Below are 17,000 nucleotides of genomic sequence, written 5' to 3'. Positions count from 1 at the left end.
CTTCAAATTATGTTGTAATTGTTTTTCTCTCAATTTAATCCACTTACAAATGAAATTCAATTTCAAAGGGATAATCTATCAATTCAGTTACATTGCAATGGCTTCATATTTAACAAATGCTTCTCTGGAAAATATTCTCGCTGTTTTGACAGCAGATTTAAGGTCGCGTTCACCTGCTCAGACGTTGCAAGCGTCAACCAACGTTTGCGTGTTACGTTATAGACTGTGTCATCCACTGACAGATTGCTCTAACATATATGGTTAGCTGATATTTAAAATACCTATCCATGCATTGTAAGATCTGGTATGCTTCAGCAACGCCTGGGCAGAGGAACGCGCCCTCACACACCTGTAGTGACGTTGCATGCACAGATTGATGGGCTCTGTTATATATGCAAACTGAGGAGGAAGAGAAGGAAAAGTAGTCTACACGAAAGGGAGTCAATTTAGCCTACTTTTTTTTTTTTTTTAAATTCCGGGACTGTTTTGCTGGACACTTTTTGAACACATGCAAGATATATAACACGTAGTTGTTTGGAAGATTACTTTTTTTTCGAGTTGGACAGGTACAGTAGTACTACATTCATAAATCGTTTTTAATTGCTTTTAGTTTAGAGCTGTCGTGGCCCGTGTGAGTGCGCGACGCTCACATTCCTTTCTAATCAACTTATAAACGGTGAAGTTTTCAGGAGGTGCACCCACCGTGCGTAGACTATTTTTTTATTGAAGTTATGAACATAAAACACGAATATGTGATTAATGGGTTTGTTACAAATACTGCATCGATACACTTATTCGTATTTTTGTCCCTACAACGTTGTCTTTGCAAATTATAGACTAGCTACCATATTGAGATCCCATAGCCTACAGCAAACTACGCGTATTTACCATACTTTCATTCTAACTTTTTTTTAAAAAGTGTACAGTCATTATGATTTATAAACCTACAGTTACGCAATCTACATGTGTGATAGATATGGGTGATGTTTGGCTGCAGTGAAAGTCGTTTTTCCCTCAAGGCTATATATGCGTCTGTAAAGTAGCTTACTCGGTTTATTACAAACTGTTATAAATGCAGTTCAGTCAGTTCACATTTGTGTTGGGGGTATGTTTGAGCGGTAAGTCATGGGTTGATTGCTGTGTTATTCCGTTGGGAACGTACACAGTTAAAGCTGCAATATGTAACTTTGTGGGCGACACGACCAAATTCACATAGAATTGTTAGTTATAGATCTACCATTCTACTTGAAAGCAAGTCTAAGAAGCGGTAGATCTATTCTGTCCTATTTCTATGCTTACCATTCTTACGTTTTGTTTTTGCATCTTTTTTTACTTTCGGTTTCAAACAGCGGAAAATATAATTCACAGCGGTTTAGATGGTATAATAATTCCATACACTAGTTTATTTTGTCACAAACTGAAATTAGGCGAACTATTGGCGTTTTAGCAACCAGGAAATGGCGGAGCGATAGAACAATAACACAGATATTTCACCTGATATATAAATGTGAAGCATCTGCTTGGCGTTTCCACTCACTACCAAATATGGTAGTTAGAGAACCCCAGTCGCCGGTAGTGGGAGAAGATGGAAGGAGATTCATTTTGGCCGACATTCTGCGAACAATGAAACATTTGATCTCCGTACAAATCTGCTTTGAACAGAGTGGACTACTTTTTGTAGACTTTACCCATTGCCAAAGTTCTATAAACTCGCAAGGTTTAGAAGGAATCCAAAGGCGAATTGAGTTATTGCACACATGCACTTTATACAGTAGGCGTTCCCTAACGGAAATATGCAGATGCATGTTAGGACGGGCCAATAGGATATCAAATTCAATATTTTTCTTGATCAAATAACATAGAAAAAATATTTTTGCGCAGTATTAATTTACCATCCTTACAAACCACTTAATGTAAATGTACATTACTGTATTGTACATAGACTGGTCATCTAGGTTTGTACCTGTAGACTTTCCATCGCCATGAAGAAAAACAAAGCACTACAGTAATTGAGAACATTGAAACATCAAATGGTATGTAATGGATGATGTAGCTCAGTTGGTAGAACATGGTGCTTGCAGTGCTAGGGTTGTGGGTTCGATTCCCATGGGGGACCAGTATGAAAATGTATGCACTCACTACTGTAAATTATAAAGTATTTTTATATTCCACAAGTATTATCAGATGAACTGTTTTGTAGAGATAATTATCAGACTCAAGTTACAAATGCTGGAAAACACTCATACATTTCGTTTTTTTTTTTAAAGCACAAAAGTACTGCACTGGGCCTTTTACTAGTCCTGTATTAATGGACCGATTTATAGATGTCTTCAATGCAGGCAATTTTCAGCATCCTCTCGCCCCAAATCACTGCACCCTCATTCCCAAACTGCTTCCCGTGGCTATGTTGCCATCATTGGTCGTTCCAAAAAAACGGGTGTTGTAGAAAACTAATCTATATCCAATCAGAGTATCAAGCCAATGACACATTTTTCCAAACGCTGCTGTAACCACGTGTGTTCTGGCTCTGACCCAACCTATTGGTTTCTGGGACCAAACGGAACTGTTAGAATGTGTTTGTTCTAGAAATCGTTGGGGTGGTACTCAGATGGGTAGTGCTATCTGGGATCCTTGGGACATGCCTACCCTAAACCCTACCCAAACTTGAACCCTTATCTAACCCCAAAGTTAACCCTAGGTAACCATTTTACACTGAACAAAAAAAAAATATATATATATATATCTTCAAAAGCTTATTTCTCTCAAATTTTGTGCACAAATTTGTTTACATCTGTTAGTGAGCGTTTGTCCTTTCCCAAGATAATCCATCCACCTGATAGGTGTGGCATATCAAGAAGCTGATTAAACAGCATGATAATTACACAGGTGCAGCTTGTGCTGGGGACAATAAAAGGCCAATAAAATGTGCAGTTTTGTCACAACACAATACCCCAGATGTCTCAAGTCCAACCGCAAACCACATGTAACTACACCAGCCCAGGACCTTCACATCCGGCTTTTGAAAGCGCAGAGATACCGCTACGAGATCCTGAGTCCCATTGTCGTGCCATTCATCCGCCGCCATCACCTCATGCACGGCCCCATGATGCAAGGATCTGTAAGCAATTCCTGAAAGCTGAAAATGTCCCAGTTCCTCCATGGCCTGCATACTCACCAGACATGTTACCCATTTGAGCATGTTTGTGATGCTCTGGATTGATGTGTAAGATAACGTGTTCCAGTTCCCGCCAATATCCAGCTACTACACACAGCCATTGAAGAGTGGGACAACATTCCACAGGCCACAATCAACAGCCTGATCAACTCTATGCGAAGGAGATGTTTCGCACTGCATGAGTAAAATGGAGGTCACACCAGATACTGACTTATTTTCTGATCCACGGCCCTACCTTAAGGTACAGTGCATTCGGAAGTATTCAGACCCCTTCCCTTTTTCCACATTTTGTTAAGTTATAGCCTTATTCTGAAATTTCCCCTTCCTCAATACACCATAATGACAAAGTGAAAACAGGTTTTAGATTTTTTTGCACATTTAAACAAACAGATACCTTATTTACGTAACTTCTCAGATTTTTTGCTATGAGACTTGAAATTGAGCTCGGATACATCCTGTTTCCGTTGATCATCTTTGAGATATTTCCACATCCTGATTGGAGTCCACCTGTGGTAAATTCAATTAATTGGACAGGATTTTTAAAGGCACACACCTATCTATATAAAGATCCCACAGTTGACAGTGCATGTCAGAGAAAAACCAAGCCATGAGGTCGAAGGAATTGTCTGTAGAGCTCAGAGACAGGATTGTGCCAAGGCCCAGATCTGGGCAAGGTACCAAAACATTTCTGCAGCATTGAATAGTGGCCTCCATCATTCTTAAATGGAATAGGTGGTTCCAAACGGACTCTTCCTAGAGCTGAGCAATCAGGGGATAAAGGCCTTGGTCAGGGAGGTGACCAAGAACCGGATGGTCACTATGACAGAGTTCCTCTGTGGAGATGGTTGTCCTTCTGGAAGGTTCTCCCATCTCTGTAGCACTCTACCAATCAGCCTTTTATGGTAGAGTGGCCAGACGGAAGCCACTCCTCAGTAAAAGGTACATGACAGCCTACTTGGAGTTTGCCAAAAGGCACCTATAGAACTGGCCATGAGAAACATGATTCTCTGGTCTGATAAAACCAAGATTGAAGTCTTTGGCCTGAATGCCAAATGTCACGTCTGGAGGAAACCTGGCACCATCCCTACGGTGAAGCATGGTGGTGGCAGCATCATGCTGTGGGGATGCTTTTCAGTTGCAGGGACTAGGAGGCTATTTGGGATCGAGGCAAAGATGAACAGAGCAAAAGTACAGAGATCCTTGATGAAAACTTGCTCCAGAGCGCACAGGACCTCAGACTGGAGTGAAGGTTCACCTTCCGACAGGACAATGGCCCTAAGCACACAGCCAAGACAGCATGGGAGTGGCTTTGGTACAAGTTTCTGAATGTCATTGAGTGGCCCAGCCAGAGCCCAGACTTGAACCTGATCGAACATCTCTGGAGAAACCTGAAAATGGCTGTGCAGCAACGCTCCCCATCTAACCTGACCGAGCTTGAGATGATCTGCAAAAAATAACGGGAGAAACTCCCCAAATACAGGTTTGCCAAGCTTGTAGTGTCATACCCAAGAAGTCTCGAGGCTGTAATTGCTGCCAAAGGTGCTTCTACAAAGTACTGAGTAAAGGGTCTGAATTTGCAAACATTTCTAAACCTGTTTTTGCTTTGTCATTATGGGGTATTGTGTGTAGATTGAGAGGAATTCAAAATGTATTTTTTTAGAATAAGGCTAATGTAACAATGTGGAAGAAGTCACTGTCTGAATACTTACCGAATGCACTGTACAAACTAACTCAGTAAATCTTTGCAATTGTTTTCATATTGCTTTTTATATTTTTGTTCAGTGTACACTTTTAAAGTTTCAATGTGGTAGGGACGTTCCAAGGACCATACTCAGATCCAGACTCATTGCGGAGAAGGAACTAATGTCCGTGGTAGTGGCGTAGCGTTTGGCCAGTGCAAAGAGTTTGGGTAGCCAGGGAACATCGGTTGGCTAGTTGTCTGGCATTTGTGCGGGAAATTCAAAGCAGGACATTCACATTCAAAGCAGTATCTATTTCCACCCATAATTACCACATTCCACAGAGTTTGTAATCTTTGAGACATAGCAAAACTTAAATCCCCTACCTGGCTCCAGTTGACATTCCTGTATTTGTCCCAACAGTCTCTATACTGCTATGGTAGCCTTTTGCTGACGCTGCAGAGAGAACCAAGCTCTCAGGCAGGCAGACGTTGAACCACCGGGACCACGGACGAGGAATGTCCAACAGACAATCAGACGGGTCCATGGGCGACCAGACCTCCCTCCTGCTGGAGCAACGCTTCTCTTCCGACCTGCAGCTGGACTGTGACTCACTGGACAACCACCATGGCCAACCGCAGGGCTCGCCCACGTCCCAGGCTGAGCCCTCATTGGCCGAAAGCTCTATGGGGCGGAAGCTGGTGGTCCTGAGCACTCAGAGTGCGGCGGCGCGGAAGCTGGGCACCCAGCAGCTAATCCCCAAGAGTCTGGCGGTGACCAGTCGGCCCAGTAAGCCCCGCCACCACACCACCGTGGTCACCTTCCCCTTGGGTCTGGAGGCCGACTCCACCACCTCCTCCTCCAGGAGCCGTCACTCTGCCATGGAGCCTGATGCATCCTGGGAGGACTACGACAGTGACGGGAATGGCTTCGCATCGAGGAGGAACCGCAGGAACCAGTCGTACCGGGTGGCGGTGACCAGCCCTGACATGGAAGCCATTGCTGTGAACAACGGGGGCGCGAACACGCTCATGCCTGTAAAGGAGGACAGCAGAGCCTCCAGCCCAGGGCCGGCACACCTTCCCGGACGCAAGGCAAGTGTGAGCGTGTCGCTGGCTGAATTTCACCTCTAGCCCCCTGCTATCCCCTAGCGGTAGGCAACCCTGGTCCTGGTGCTCCTCATGCACTTTGTTTAAGATTGAACATGTTTGCTTTAGACCTGGGAGACCAGGTCTGTTGGCTATTTTCAATCACTGAAACTGTGGTAGGAAACTTCTGTGGTTCTGGAAGGGATAGTTGTATTGGACACCTCACTCCTCAGTGTGTCTATTCAGCAACCTAGCTGTCTTGAGTCATCAGTGCCAAAGTGCTGGTGATAAGTCCCTAAGTTAGAAGCCATCTTTTTAGTTAGCGAGGTCAAATTTCCAGGACCGCTTCCCGTGCATAAACTGTTAGTGCAGAACTTCCTCGACTGACAACCCTATGGTTTTAACATGGAGCAAAACATACTGACCAAATTGAGAGGGCGCCATGTCCTTCTGTGGAGGTCCTCTCCCACATTCATTCCTCTGTGACAATGTTCCCCAACTGGTGGCGCGTGGGCCAAATTTTTCCCGGTGCGGGTTATTTTTTTTTAATACAATTTTTGGTGGGGGGGGGGGTGACGACAAGACTGTAAATCAGCTCCAAGTGATTTTTATCTTTTGAAATATGTTTCAAAGTATTCCCACAAATAATCGTGAGATATACTGTATGTGATTGTATACCAACGTAAGCAAGGTTTGAAATGATGTCTTAGCCAAATATTATATGTTTGGGCTTTATGTAGTCTGCAAATGATTTGTAATTATGTTCCCGGCCCCCTGATCATCCGCTCAAGAAGAAATCATCCTGTGGCTGAATCGAGTTGATGATGCCTGTTCTATGATTAACTCATGTTTCCACCATCTCCTTTCTAGAGAACCTTGGGGAGAAAGAGGAACCAGAGGCACGGGGGCTCATTCAAAGACGGTACCTATGTGTCACTCCTCCCGGCTGACGGGGCTTTGCCCCTAGAGATACAGATGACTAGTACTGCCAGTGTATTTCTGCATAAGTTTGCAAAAGAGCAGAAACAGACTGGCACCCAGGCTAGCAGATGACCGGAAAAGATCAAATGACAAATGTTAGCCTCTTGGTTATTCAATACATCTTTAAATATGGAAAGTCGGGCTTAATCAAAATCCAGTTCATGAATCTATAATTGCGCAATATTTCTTTCGAGTGAAGATTTCTGTCATTTATTTTCAATTCACTTCTTGAAGTTCAAATAGAATTGGTTGACCCTCATTCCTGGTTAGCATGTGGCTTTGTCCTGCAACGAGCCATTGTTTAGACAGATGGCTCGTTGCGGAAACTTCCGTAGCCTGGCGTCCTTGATCAACCAAACCAACTACTCAGTTTCACCAAAATAACGTTAGAGGCATATCTAGTATTTCTAGGAACAATAATTATGATTCGTCGGGTTGAATGTGTCCTTCGCTATCAAATAAGCATTTAAAACTCAGTTTTTATCCAGGGTCTCCCATTTTCCACATGTAGAAGTGGGAGATACTCGTGTGCCTGTGTTCTAGAATGGACAATGGCATCCCGCAGGCAGAAAATGGGGAAACCCTGGATAAAAACGTGTTTTAAACGCTTATTTTATAGCTAAGAAAATATTCAACCCGACAAATCGTAACTATTGCTCCTAGAGATACTGGATATTTGTCATTAAGTACGTTAACATGCACACTAATAACTCAATATTAAACTGATTATGGCAGAAGGCGGAGTATGGTATTAGTCATGTAAGCACCTTGATCTGCTTATCTTAATCACGTTAAAGTCATAAAGTAAACATGCCAATTTTAAAGCACCTAGTTTTCTGAGCAATCTTTTGAATTATTAGGACATGGTACTGGAACGCTTAATTGGCTGTATATTTGATCTATGCACATGCCAGCACCGGTAGCGCAATCCTCGCTCTTGTGCGCAGTTAAAGTGAGTGCGGAAAAACGTATATGCATCTTAAAATTTGTATGTGAGAACTATGTCCCAACTCCATATCAAATAGTCTTCGCAAAAATAACATGGTCATTGTGGTAGAAAGCTAATGTTTTGCATGTATCAGAAGGCACATCAGTAGCCTGATTTTCAGATGTGCTATATACAGGCTTGTTAGGGAAATCGTTCTTCTTGCAAAGCATGTAACGTATATTAATCAGACTATCCACAATAAATTTATTATTGTGTGCATGTAACCATGCTGAATGTGTCAAATGAAGTGTTCTTAATGACAGTGAAGTGAGGACTTGAAGTTCTACAAACATTTCAACATTTTCCATGTCAGTATCACATGACTACAAAAGCCATTTCAACATTGCATGGAACAATAGTTATTCCAATACGTTTCTCTTGCCCATAGATCCTCGGCTGTACCAGGAGATCACGGAGCGGGGGCTGCAGCCCACCACTATTGCGGATGATGATGACTTTGTCCACGTGGAGCCACCCGGGGAGGACCAGGCCATTGTGGTAAAGAGCTACAGGCCAGCGCAGGTCACCTGGAGCTCGCTACAGCAGGTAAGCAGGGAGGAGCAGAGGGGTCTTCCAGGCCAGCGGGGACTGGTAGGGGCACAGATGTGTGGTCCGAACCATGACAGCAGATATCTGTGTGACTGTGCATCAACACTGAACTTCGGCGTGGATCATACGCTTTAAAGAAGGCAGTAAAAGGGATGGGTTTCTGAAATTTGAACCCAATCTTAATTGCTTTGTGGCTGTCTTAGAATTTTAATTAAAGCGCTACAGAAAGCCTTGTGAAGTAAACAATGCATTGATTGCGTTTATGAAAATGTGGCCTAAACATCCTAAAATAACTTGCACTCTTAGATTCAACTTAGTCACAATATATCACTCGGACTTAAAATTAAAGATTTTAGGAACAGAACTGATATCATTTTCCATTTAACTTTGTATACTTGCCTAGTTCCATAAAGACAAATATACTGTTTTAAATTAAAAGGTGGTGTTCAATTCTATTTGAACCATTATTTATAAATGAATTCAAAACAAACTCACCTGACAGTATTGGTCATTTCATTAATAGAGGCTCAATACCATCATAACGCTGCATTTTACAACATTTTCAGTGCAATTGCATTCCCATATGGATACAATTGTCTGACTGCGTGCTCTGTCATACTGCTTAAGCAACCTATTACAGTTAGGTCCATAAGTATTAGGACAGTGACAATTTGCATGATTTTGGCTCTGTATATGAACGCAATGGATTTGAAGGGAAACAATCAAGATGTGCTTTAAGTGTAGACTTTCATCTTTGTCAATTATTGTCTGAACCGTGTAGGAATTACAACCATTTTTGTGCATAGCCCCCCAATTTTAGGGGCTCGAAAGTAATTGGACAAACTAACTAACATTCCAGAAGTCTGGAACCCATAGCATCATCAGTTGCTGGGTTTCTTCCCTGGTGATGCTCTGCCAGGCCTTTTAGTGCAGCTGTCTTCAATTCATGCTTGTTCTTGGGGCGTTTTGCCTTCAAGTGAAATGCATGCTCAATTGGATTCAGGTCAGGTGATTGACTTAACCATTGCAGAACATTCTACTTCTTTGCCTTAAAGTATTGGGTTGCTTTCGCAGTACGCTTCGGGTCATTGTCCATCTGCACTGTAAAGTGCCATCCAATGAGTTTTGTAGCAATTGGCAGAATCTGAGCAGTTAAAATGGCCCTAAACACTTCAGAATTCATCCTGCTGCTTTTGTTAGCAGTCACATTATCTATAAATAAATACAAGGGAACCAGTTCCATTAGCAGCCACACAATCCCACGCCATAACACCACCTCCACCATGCTTCAGAGATGAGGTGGTATGCTTTGGATTATGAGCAGTTCCTTCCATTCATACTCTTCCCATCATTCTGGTACAAGTTAATCTTTGTCTCGTCTGTTCATGGGATGTTGTTCCGGAACTGTACAGGCTTTTAAATGTTTTTTTGGCAAACTAATCTGATCTTCCTGTTTGAGGCTTCCCAATGGTTTACATCTTGTGGTAAACCCTATTTATTTACTCGGGTGAAGTCTTCTCTTGAATGTTGACTTTGACACATAGTCCTGCCTCCTGGAGGATGTTCCTGATCTGGCCAACTGTTGTGAAAGGAGTTTTCACCAGGGAAAGAATTATTCTGTCATCCACCATTTGTTTTCTGTGGACTTTTTGGTGTTCCTGAGTTCACCAGTGCGTTTGTTCTTTTTAAGAATGTACCAAATAGTTGATTTGGCCACATCTAATGTTTTTGCTATCTCGTTGACGTGTGTGTTTAGATATTTCAGCCTAATGAGGGCTTGCTTCACTGCAGTGAAGTGACAGCTCTTTTGGATTTTGTATTGAGGGTTAACAGCAACAGATTCCAAATGCCACACTTACTCAACTCTTGACCTTTTTGTCTGCTTACTTGTAAGTGAATGAATGAGGGAATAAAACACACCTGGCCATGGAACAACTGAGTAGCCAATTATCCAATTACTTTTGGTCCCTTAAAAAAAGGGAGGGGGACCACATATAAAGAGTGCTCTAATTCCTACACCATTCACCTGATTTGGATGTAAAAGTCTGCACCTTCAGCTCATATTCATTATTTAATTTCAACTCCAATATGCTGTGGTAGACAGTTAAAACGTGTACTAATCATTTTGCTGTAAACATCTTCCTCTATGCCTCAGGTGAAGGATAACGACATTCTTCAGATGATCTCTGCTGAGGAGCGGAAGCGACAGGAGGTAAGGGACTCTGTGTTTTGAGTTTACAGCAGGGTCTTTGAGAGTGCCTGCTCTGGGACTCTTCTATTGGTAGTCAGAACACACTATTGTCTAAATATCAAAGTCCACCCGGCATGCTCTCTGTGTGCTAAATGCAGCCACTCCCTTCATTTGTTGGCTGCCTTAGTCCCTCCACTCCTGCTGGCTAACCCTGTAATGTCAATAGCACGATCACCCTTCTCAAAAGTCTTACAAGCAGCTAGCTGAGCTCCAAACTAGATTTATCAGTGATACATCTTCTGTAAGGCAAATACGTATATTTTATTGCATTAAAGTGTCCTTTGGAAGCAACAACCATTGTAATGTACAGGCATGGCTCTCTATTGTGTATGAATTGGACATGGTCCAATCAAAATGGTAAAAGATGTTTAACATTTTGTTCCCATACAAGTTGGGAACACATAGTAGACGTCATTAAAATAAAGTTTTCTTCAAAATAGTTTCACCTTTCAGCGACCTTTTTGGTTTCCAAACAAGTGGCCTTTGCATCCCATTCACAATATTATTATCCCATTTAATCCTTTACACATCTTGTAAGATTATTTCACTATAATAGTTAACTCTAGGGACGTGTCTGCGAATGAAACAAACGAAATGGCGATGCTACGTTCTCTATCATTGCTGCTGTTTGCTAATTATTGTCGTTAGCAGTATGCGTCCAGTTGTATCTTTGAATGCTGAGCTGCTCAGACCTTTGTATATGTATACCACTATTTGTAAAGACACTAAACAAAAATATAAATGCAACATGTAAAGTGTTGGTCCCATGTTTCATGAGCTGAAATAAAAAAAATCCCAGAAATGTTCCATATACACAAATGCTTATTTCTCTCATTTTGTGCACAGATTTGTTTACATCCCTGTTAGTGAGCATTTTCTCCTTTGCCAAGATAATCCATGTGGCAAATCAAGCTGATTAAACTGCATGATCATTACACAGGTGCACCTTGTGCTGGGGACAAAAGGCCACACTAAAATGTCCACCATAGCTGTTGCCAGAGAATTTCATTTCTCTACCATAAGCTGCCTCAACATCATTTTAGAGACCTTTGGCAGTACATCCAACCGGCCTCACAACCGCAGACCATGTGTAACCACGCCAGCCCAGGACTTCTACATCCAGCTTCTTCACCTGCGAGATTGTCTGAGACCAGCTACCCAGACAGCTGATGAAACTGGGGATTTGCACAACCGAAGAAGTTCTGCACAAACTCAGAAACCGTTTCAGGGAAGCTCATCTGTGTGCTCGTCGTCCTCGCCAAGGTCTTGACCTGACTGCAGTTTGGAGTCGTAACGGACTTCAGTGGGCAAATGCTCACCTTCGATGGCCACTGACACGCTGGAGAAGTGTGCTCTTCTCGGATGAATCCCGGTTTCAACTGTACTGGTCAGATTGCAGACAGCAGACCGCATATATGGCGTAGTGTTGGCGAGCGGTTTGTCAATGTTGTGAACAGAGTACCCAATGGTGGGGTTATGATATCGGCAGGTGTAAGCTGTAGACAACTAACACTTGCATTTTATCGATGGCAATTTGAATGCATAGACATACCATGACGAGATCCTGAGGCCCATTGTCATGCCATTCATCCGCCGCGGTCACCTCATGTTTCAGCATGATAATGCACGGCCCCATGTCTTAAGGATCTTTACACAATTCCTGGAAGCTGAAAATGTCCCAGTTCTTCCATGGCCTGTATACTCACCAGACATGTCACTCATTGAGCATGTTTGAGATGCTCTGGATCGACGTGTATGACTGCGTGTTTCAGTCCCCCCCCCCCCCCCCCCCCCAATATCCAGCAACTTCGCACAGCCATTGTGGCATGTTGTCTCACTCAATCAACAGCCTGATCAACTCTATGCAAAGGAGATGTTGAGCTTCATGAGGCCATGATCATGCCAGATACTGACTGGTTTTCTGATCCACACCCCACCTTTAAAAAATATATATATATATCTGTGACCCAACATGTACATATCTGTATCCAGTCATATGAGATCCATATATTAGGGCTTAATGAATTTATTTCAATTGACTTATTTTCCTTTTATATGAACTGTAACTAGAGCTGTAGCGGTGACCATATTACCGCCACACTGGCAATAATGAGTCATGACCGCAGTAAAATTCCATGTGACTGTTGAATCATGCAATCTCATTTTATGCACTTTGGACATGCTTTGGTTGTACCCAACTTGTCATTAGGACCTGGCGGTCATTAGCCTGGTACTCAGGGCTCTATTGTCCCTCTAAACTCTCTGACATCAATGTAAATGCATTTGAAAATCACATTAATCACTAATCAAAACAGCAGGCCTATGGTACTTTTACAACTCCCCTCACTGTGATGATCAATTTGAAGAAAAATCTTCAACAGCAGGTTGAAACAGTGTAAAACATGTTTTTAGTTTTTGTGGATGTTTCAAAGCCTAACACAATGAAATAAACGGCACTTTGTAAGGTGATTAATTCAAAACCTCCATATGATAGGCTTATGAGCCCAAGCCCCAAAATATACTCCTCCAAAAACTAACATTCAAGTAATCACGTTGAGTGGACTGTAGTATTATTATGCATATTGGATTGACTGGTTACCTTATGCTACACTTAAATGTCTATACACGAGTCTGGGAAAGAACGTAGGTTTGTTGATTTTTGCAGGGTTTGTCTACAATTAGTGAATTTGATTTTAAATAGCCTAGTAATAGGGATTGTGAAAAATATATTTTCATAATGAATTGGGACATTATCATAAGCTATACAGAATATCTCACCACCATCCATCTCCTCTCCTTTATTCCTTTCTTGAGCGTCAAACAGTTTAGTGAAATGTTTCATTGCGAAAACATGTAACTGCACGACAGGAATATCAGTGGTTGATGCATGTTATATTATTTCTCAGCTGCTCATATTAAGCACATGCTCCGCTATAAAACCGAAGTAGCCTACAAAACGAACCTGCGGAAAAGCCATTTTAAATTACTAATATGTAAAATGAATTTGAAAGACAAGATTACGTTAAATAGACTGGGTCAAAATATGATCACTTTTTTTTGCTACTTTCTCAAATCAATGGCTTATAATCGCATCATGCAGCCCAAAGAATATCTTAGATCAAAACATAAAAGGTTTATCATTTGGAACGGATTTATTCGGCAACTTTAATTTAGCATATAGGACCTGTTTCAAATGATCACTTTTACGCTCAACATGGCCACTTCGTACGTGCACTCGCTCTGTAATGGGGAAAATACCCTTTCAATTTCATTCAGTTAGGTTGAATTCCATTCTTCTTGCAATAAAATTGTCATGGGACTTGTCATTTTATGGCACATAGCCAGATAATGTAGGCCAACTCCTATTCTGTTCTTCTTAAATACATCATGTTTCTTTAGACCTGACTAAAATGATGGATTTATTGTGATGTGTATGTTAAATTGATTTGTTTTACTTTTTTAAATGTAGATGGCATGTAGCAGCTGCTTGTATGTGTGGAGGCTTGTAGATGCTAAACCTGTTTTTGTTCATTAACGGTCAATTTAGAGAAACTGGCAGTCTCTTGCATGACAATAAGCAGCTCGCCACAGCCCTAACTCAGTAAAGTCTTTGAAATTGTTGGGTTTTTGAAGTATTTTTGTTCATTGCACAATACAGGTCTTCTTTTTGGGATTCACCCTGCTATATAAGCCCCCCCCCACTGACATTCTCTCATGTGGTTTTGGCAGGCCATATTTGAGATCATCACCTCAGAGTTCTCGTACCTCCACAGCCTGGGCATCCTGGTGAGGCACTTCAAAGGGAGCGAGGCACTGCGGAAGACCATAACTGCCACCGAGCACCACCATCTCTTCTCCAACATCACTGTCATCGAAGGTGTCAGCAAAAGGTACTACATTTCTCCGGACTCCAGTTGGAGACTGCTGGATTAGGATGGTCTCAGTATGAAGGTCACAACATGTCTATCTGGCCTGCAGTTGGAATAGTGAGGTTATTTAATGGCAAACGGGGCCGTGGCCTATATACAGTACCAGTCAAAAGTTTGGACCCACTGACTCATTCAAAGGTTTTTCTTTATTTTCTACATTGTAAGAAAATGGTGAAGACATCAAAACTATGAAATAACACATATGGAATCATGTAGTAACCAAAAAAGTGTTAAACAAATCTAAATATATTTGAGATTCAAAATAGCCACCCTATGTCTTGACAGCTTTGCACACTGTTGGCATTCTCAGTTGTGTTGGTGCAGGGACAGCTAACTAGCACAAATTATTTTGTCAAAGTGATACGCTATATCGTCATAAATAATGTCCCGATATGTAACTATCGATTTATTTGTATCACTAATGCATAATAGTCAGGGCTGCACAGTTGGCTGAAGCACAACCATATCTGGACTAGGCTAGCACTAGGAGATCTCACCATAAGCATCAAATTCCACAAACCGAGCAGCTGGAGGCATTCAGAAGTGCAGGCTGAGGCTGAAACAACATATTCCTTGACCCTCAGCTTTAGGTTGTTGTTAGTTAGTCAAGTCCTTCATTACTTATGTGACTTTGATGGTGGAAATAATTATTTCATTTATCTTGCTCTATCTCCGAGAAACTACAGGCCATCTAAAGAGTGAATTTGCATCTTATCTTGAGGTTCAATGAAGTCTAGCAGACCTGGCTCTTCTAGCTAGGACTAGTAACACAGACATACCTAGAGCGAAATGATTCTTATCAATGTTTTGGAAATGCTTGTATGGACAAACATTGACACAACATTGCAACATCTGTGAATAAAAATCTGTCAGTAATCTAGTAATTAAATACTGTACTTTTATTCCCATTTTAGATTTGGTTGTTTGCCCAGCTTAAAGGTTCACAATGGGTTCATTTAGGCTGCCTTTACACAGCTGGACCAATTCTGATATTTCTTTCACTAATTGGTCTTTTGTCCAATCAGATCAGCTCTGAACAAGATCTGATGTGATTGGTAGGATATAAGATCAGAATGGGCTGCCTGTGTAAACGCAGTCTCCGATGGAATTTGAACAGGAGCAAGTCTCCTGGAAGGACTCACGGAGCGTGTTTAGACACGCTGGCTCAACCGGTTCTACTGCCTAGTAGGTCAGATGGTATTCAGCAGAGCTTAATAATGATGTTGCGTTCAAGGCTACATTGTTATTGTTACTGCTGCTTTTTGAATGAAAATTGATCTAGTCTCTGTCAATGGCAATTGCACAAATCGTTATGCGGCTGCCCACAGTTAAAATTGAATGGAAAGTGCGCAGTTCTATTGAAACTGATGGGTGGAACTTGTCTTGACAGGGTTTGCTCGACTATCGTGTGGTAGTGTGTGTGTGTGTGTGTGACATTGCTGCTTCAGTTGAGTTGTTGTTTTGGGTGTCAGTTTACTCAAGGTTTGTCAGCAAAAAATGAGTCCCTGTAATGGGTGGGGCTGGAAGTAACAACTGTAGCTTTATTATCTACTGGCACATTGGAAATTGTACTATTAGAAGCTAGGGCTGGGTGATATGGCCAAAATATATCATGGTATTTAAAAAGTTTAGTTTTTGAACAATAAGTTCTACATTTTCTTTGAGTAGTGAGTGATCCTAGGGTGGCAGAACACGCATTCTAAGTGATTTCAATGAGTCTTTCTGCATTCTGATTGTTTTATACTGTTCAATTCAACTTCAACCAAAACCAATTTCAGCACTTAATTGCAGTGGTGGAAAAAGTACCCAATTTTCCTACTTGAGTAACAGTAAAGATGCCTTAATAGAAAATGACTCAAGTGAAAGTCACCAAGTAAAATACTACTTGAGTAGAAATATGGGTTTTAAATATAATTAAGTATCAAAAGTGTAAATCATTTCAAATTCCTTACATTAAGCAAACTAGATGGCACCATTTTATTTGTTTTTAATCTACAGATAGCCAGGTGCACATTCAGACACAATTTACAAACAAAGCATTTGTGTTTAGTGAGTCCTCCAGATCAGAGGCAGTAGATAACCAGGGATTTTCTCTTAACAAGTGTGTGAGTGAATTGGACCATTTTCCTAGTCTGCTAAGCATTCAAAATGTAAGTACTTTTAGGTGTCAGGGAAAATGTATGGAGTTAAAAGTACAGTATTTTTGGGGGGAATGTTGTGACGTAAAAGTTATCAAATAGTCAAGTACAGATACCCAAAAAACCGACTTAAATAGTACGTAAAGTATTTTTACATAAGTACTTTACACCACTGCTCAATTGAGAATTTCCACACTGCCACGTAGGACTGCACGATATGGG

The 17,000-nt window shown here is 41.5% G+C and overlaps 1 protein-coding gene across 1 annotated transcript in view; it reads left to right on the top strand.

Annotated features, from left to right (window-relative positions):
- The first annotated feature begins 396 nt into the window (after positions 1 to 396).
- The window catches only part of LOC139416400 (Rho guanine nucleotide exchange factor (GEF) 16), a 34,271-nt gene continuing 17,667 nt past the window's right edge, over positions 397 to 17,000 (top strand). Inside the window, exons 1-6 of the mRNA XM_071164982.1 lie at positions 397 to 566; positions 5,278 to 5,948; positions 6,813 to 6,864; positions 8,300 to 8,457; positions 10,616 to 10,672; positions 14,441 to 14,601. Coding sequence (XP_071021083.1) covers positions 5,373 to 5,948; positions 6,813 to 6,864; positions 8,300 to 8,457; positions 10,616 to 10,672; positions 14,441 to 14,601 — 1,004 coding nt within the window. The 5' untranslated portion in view covers positions 397 to 566; positions 5,278 to 5,372. The remainder of the gene's footprint in view (positions 567 to 5,277; positions 5,949 to 6,812; positions 6,865 to 8,299; positions 8,458 to 10,615; positions 10,673 to 14,440; positions 14,602 to 17,000) is intronic.

This window comes from Oncorhynchus clarkii, chromosome 9 (genome assembly GCF_045791955.1).
Source record: "Oncorhynchus clarkii lewisi isolate Uvic-CL-2024 chromosome 9, UVic_Ocla_1.0, whole genome shotgun sequence".
Classification (NCBI taxonomy): Eukaryota; Metazoa; Chordata; class Actinopteri; order Salmoniformes; family Salmonidae; genus Oncorhynchus; species Oncorhynchus clarkii.
The sequence above is the reverse complement of the archived record's forward strand: the minus strand, read 5'-3'. Positions and strand labels throughout refer to the sequence as shown.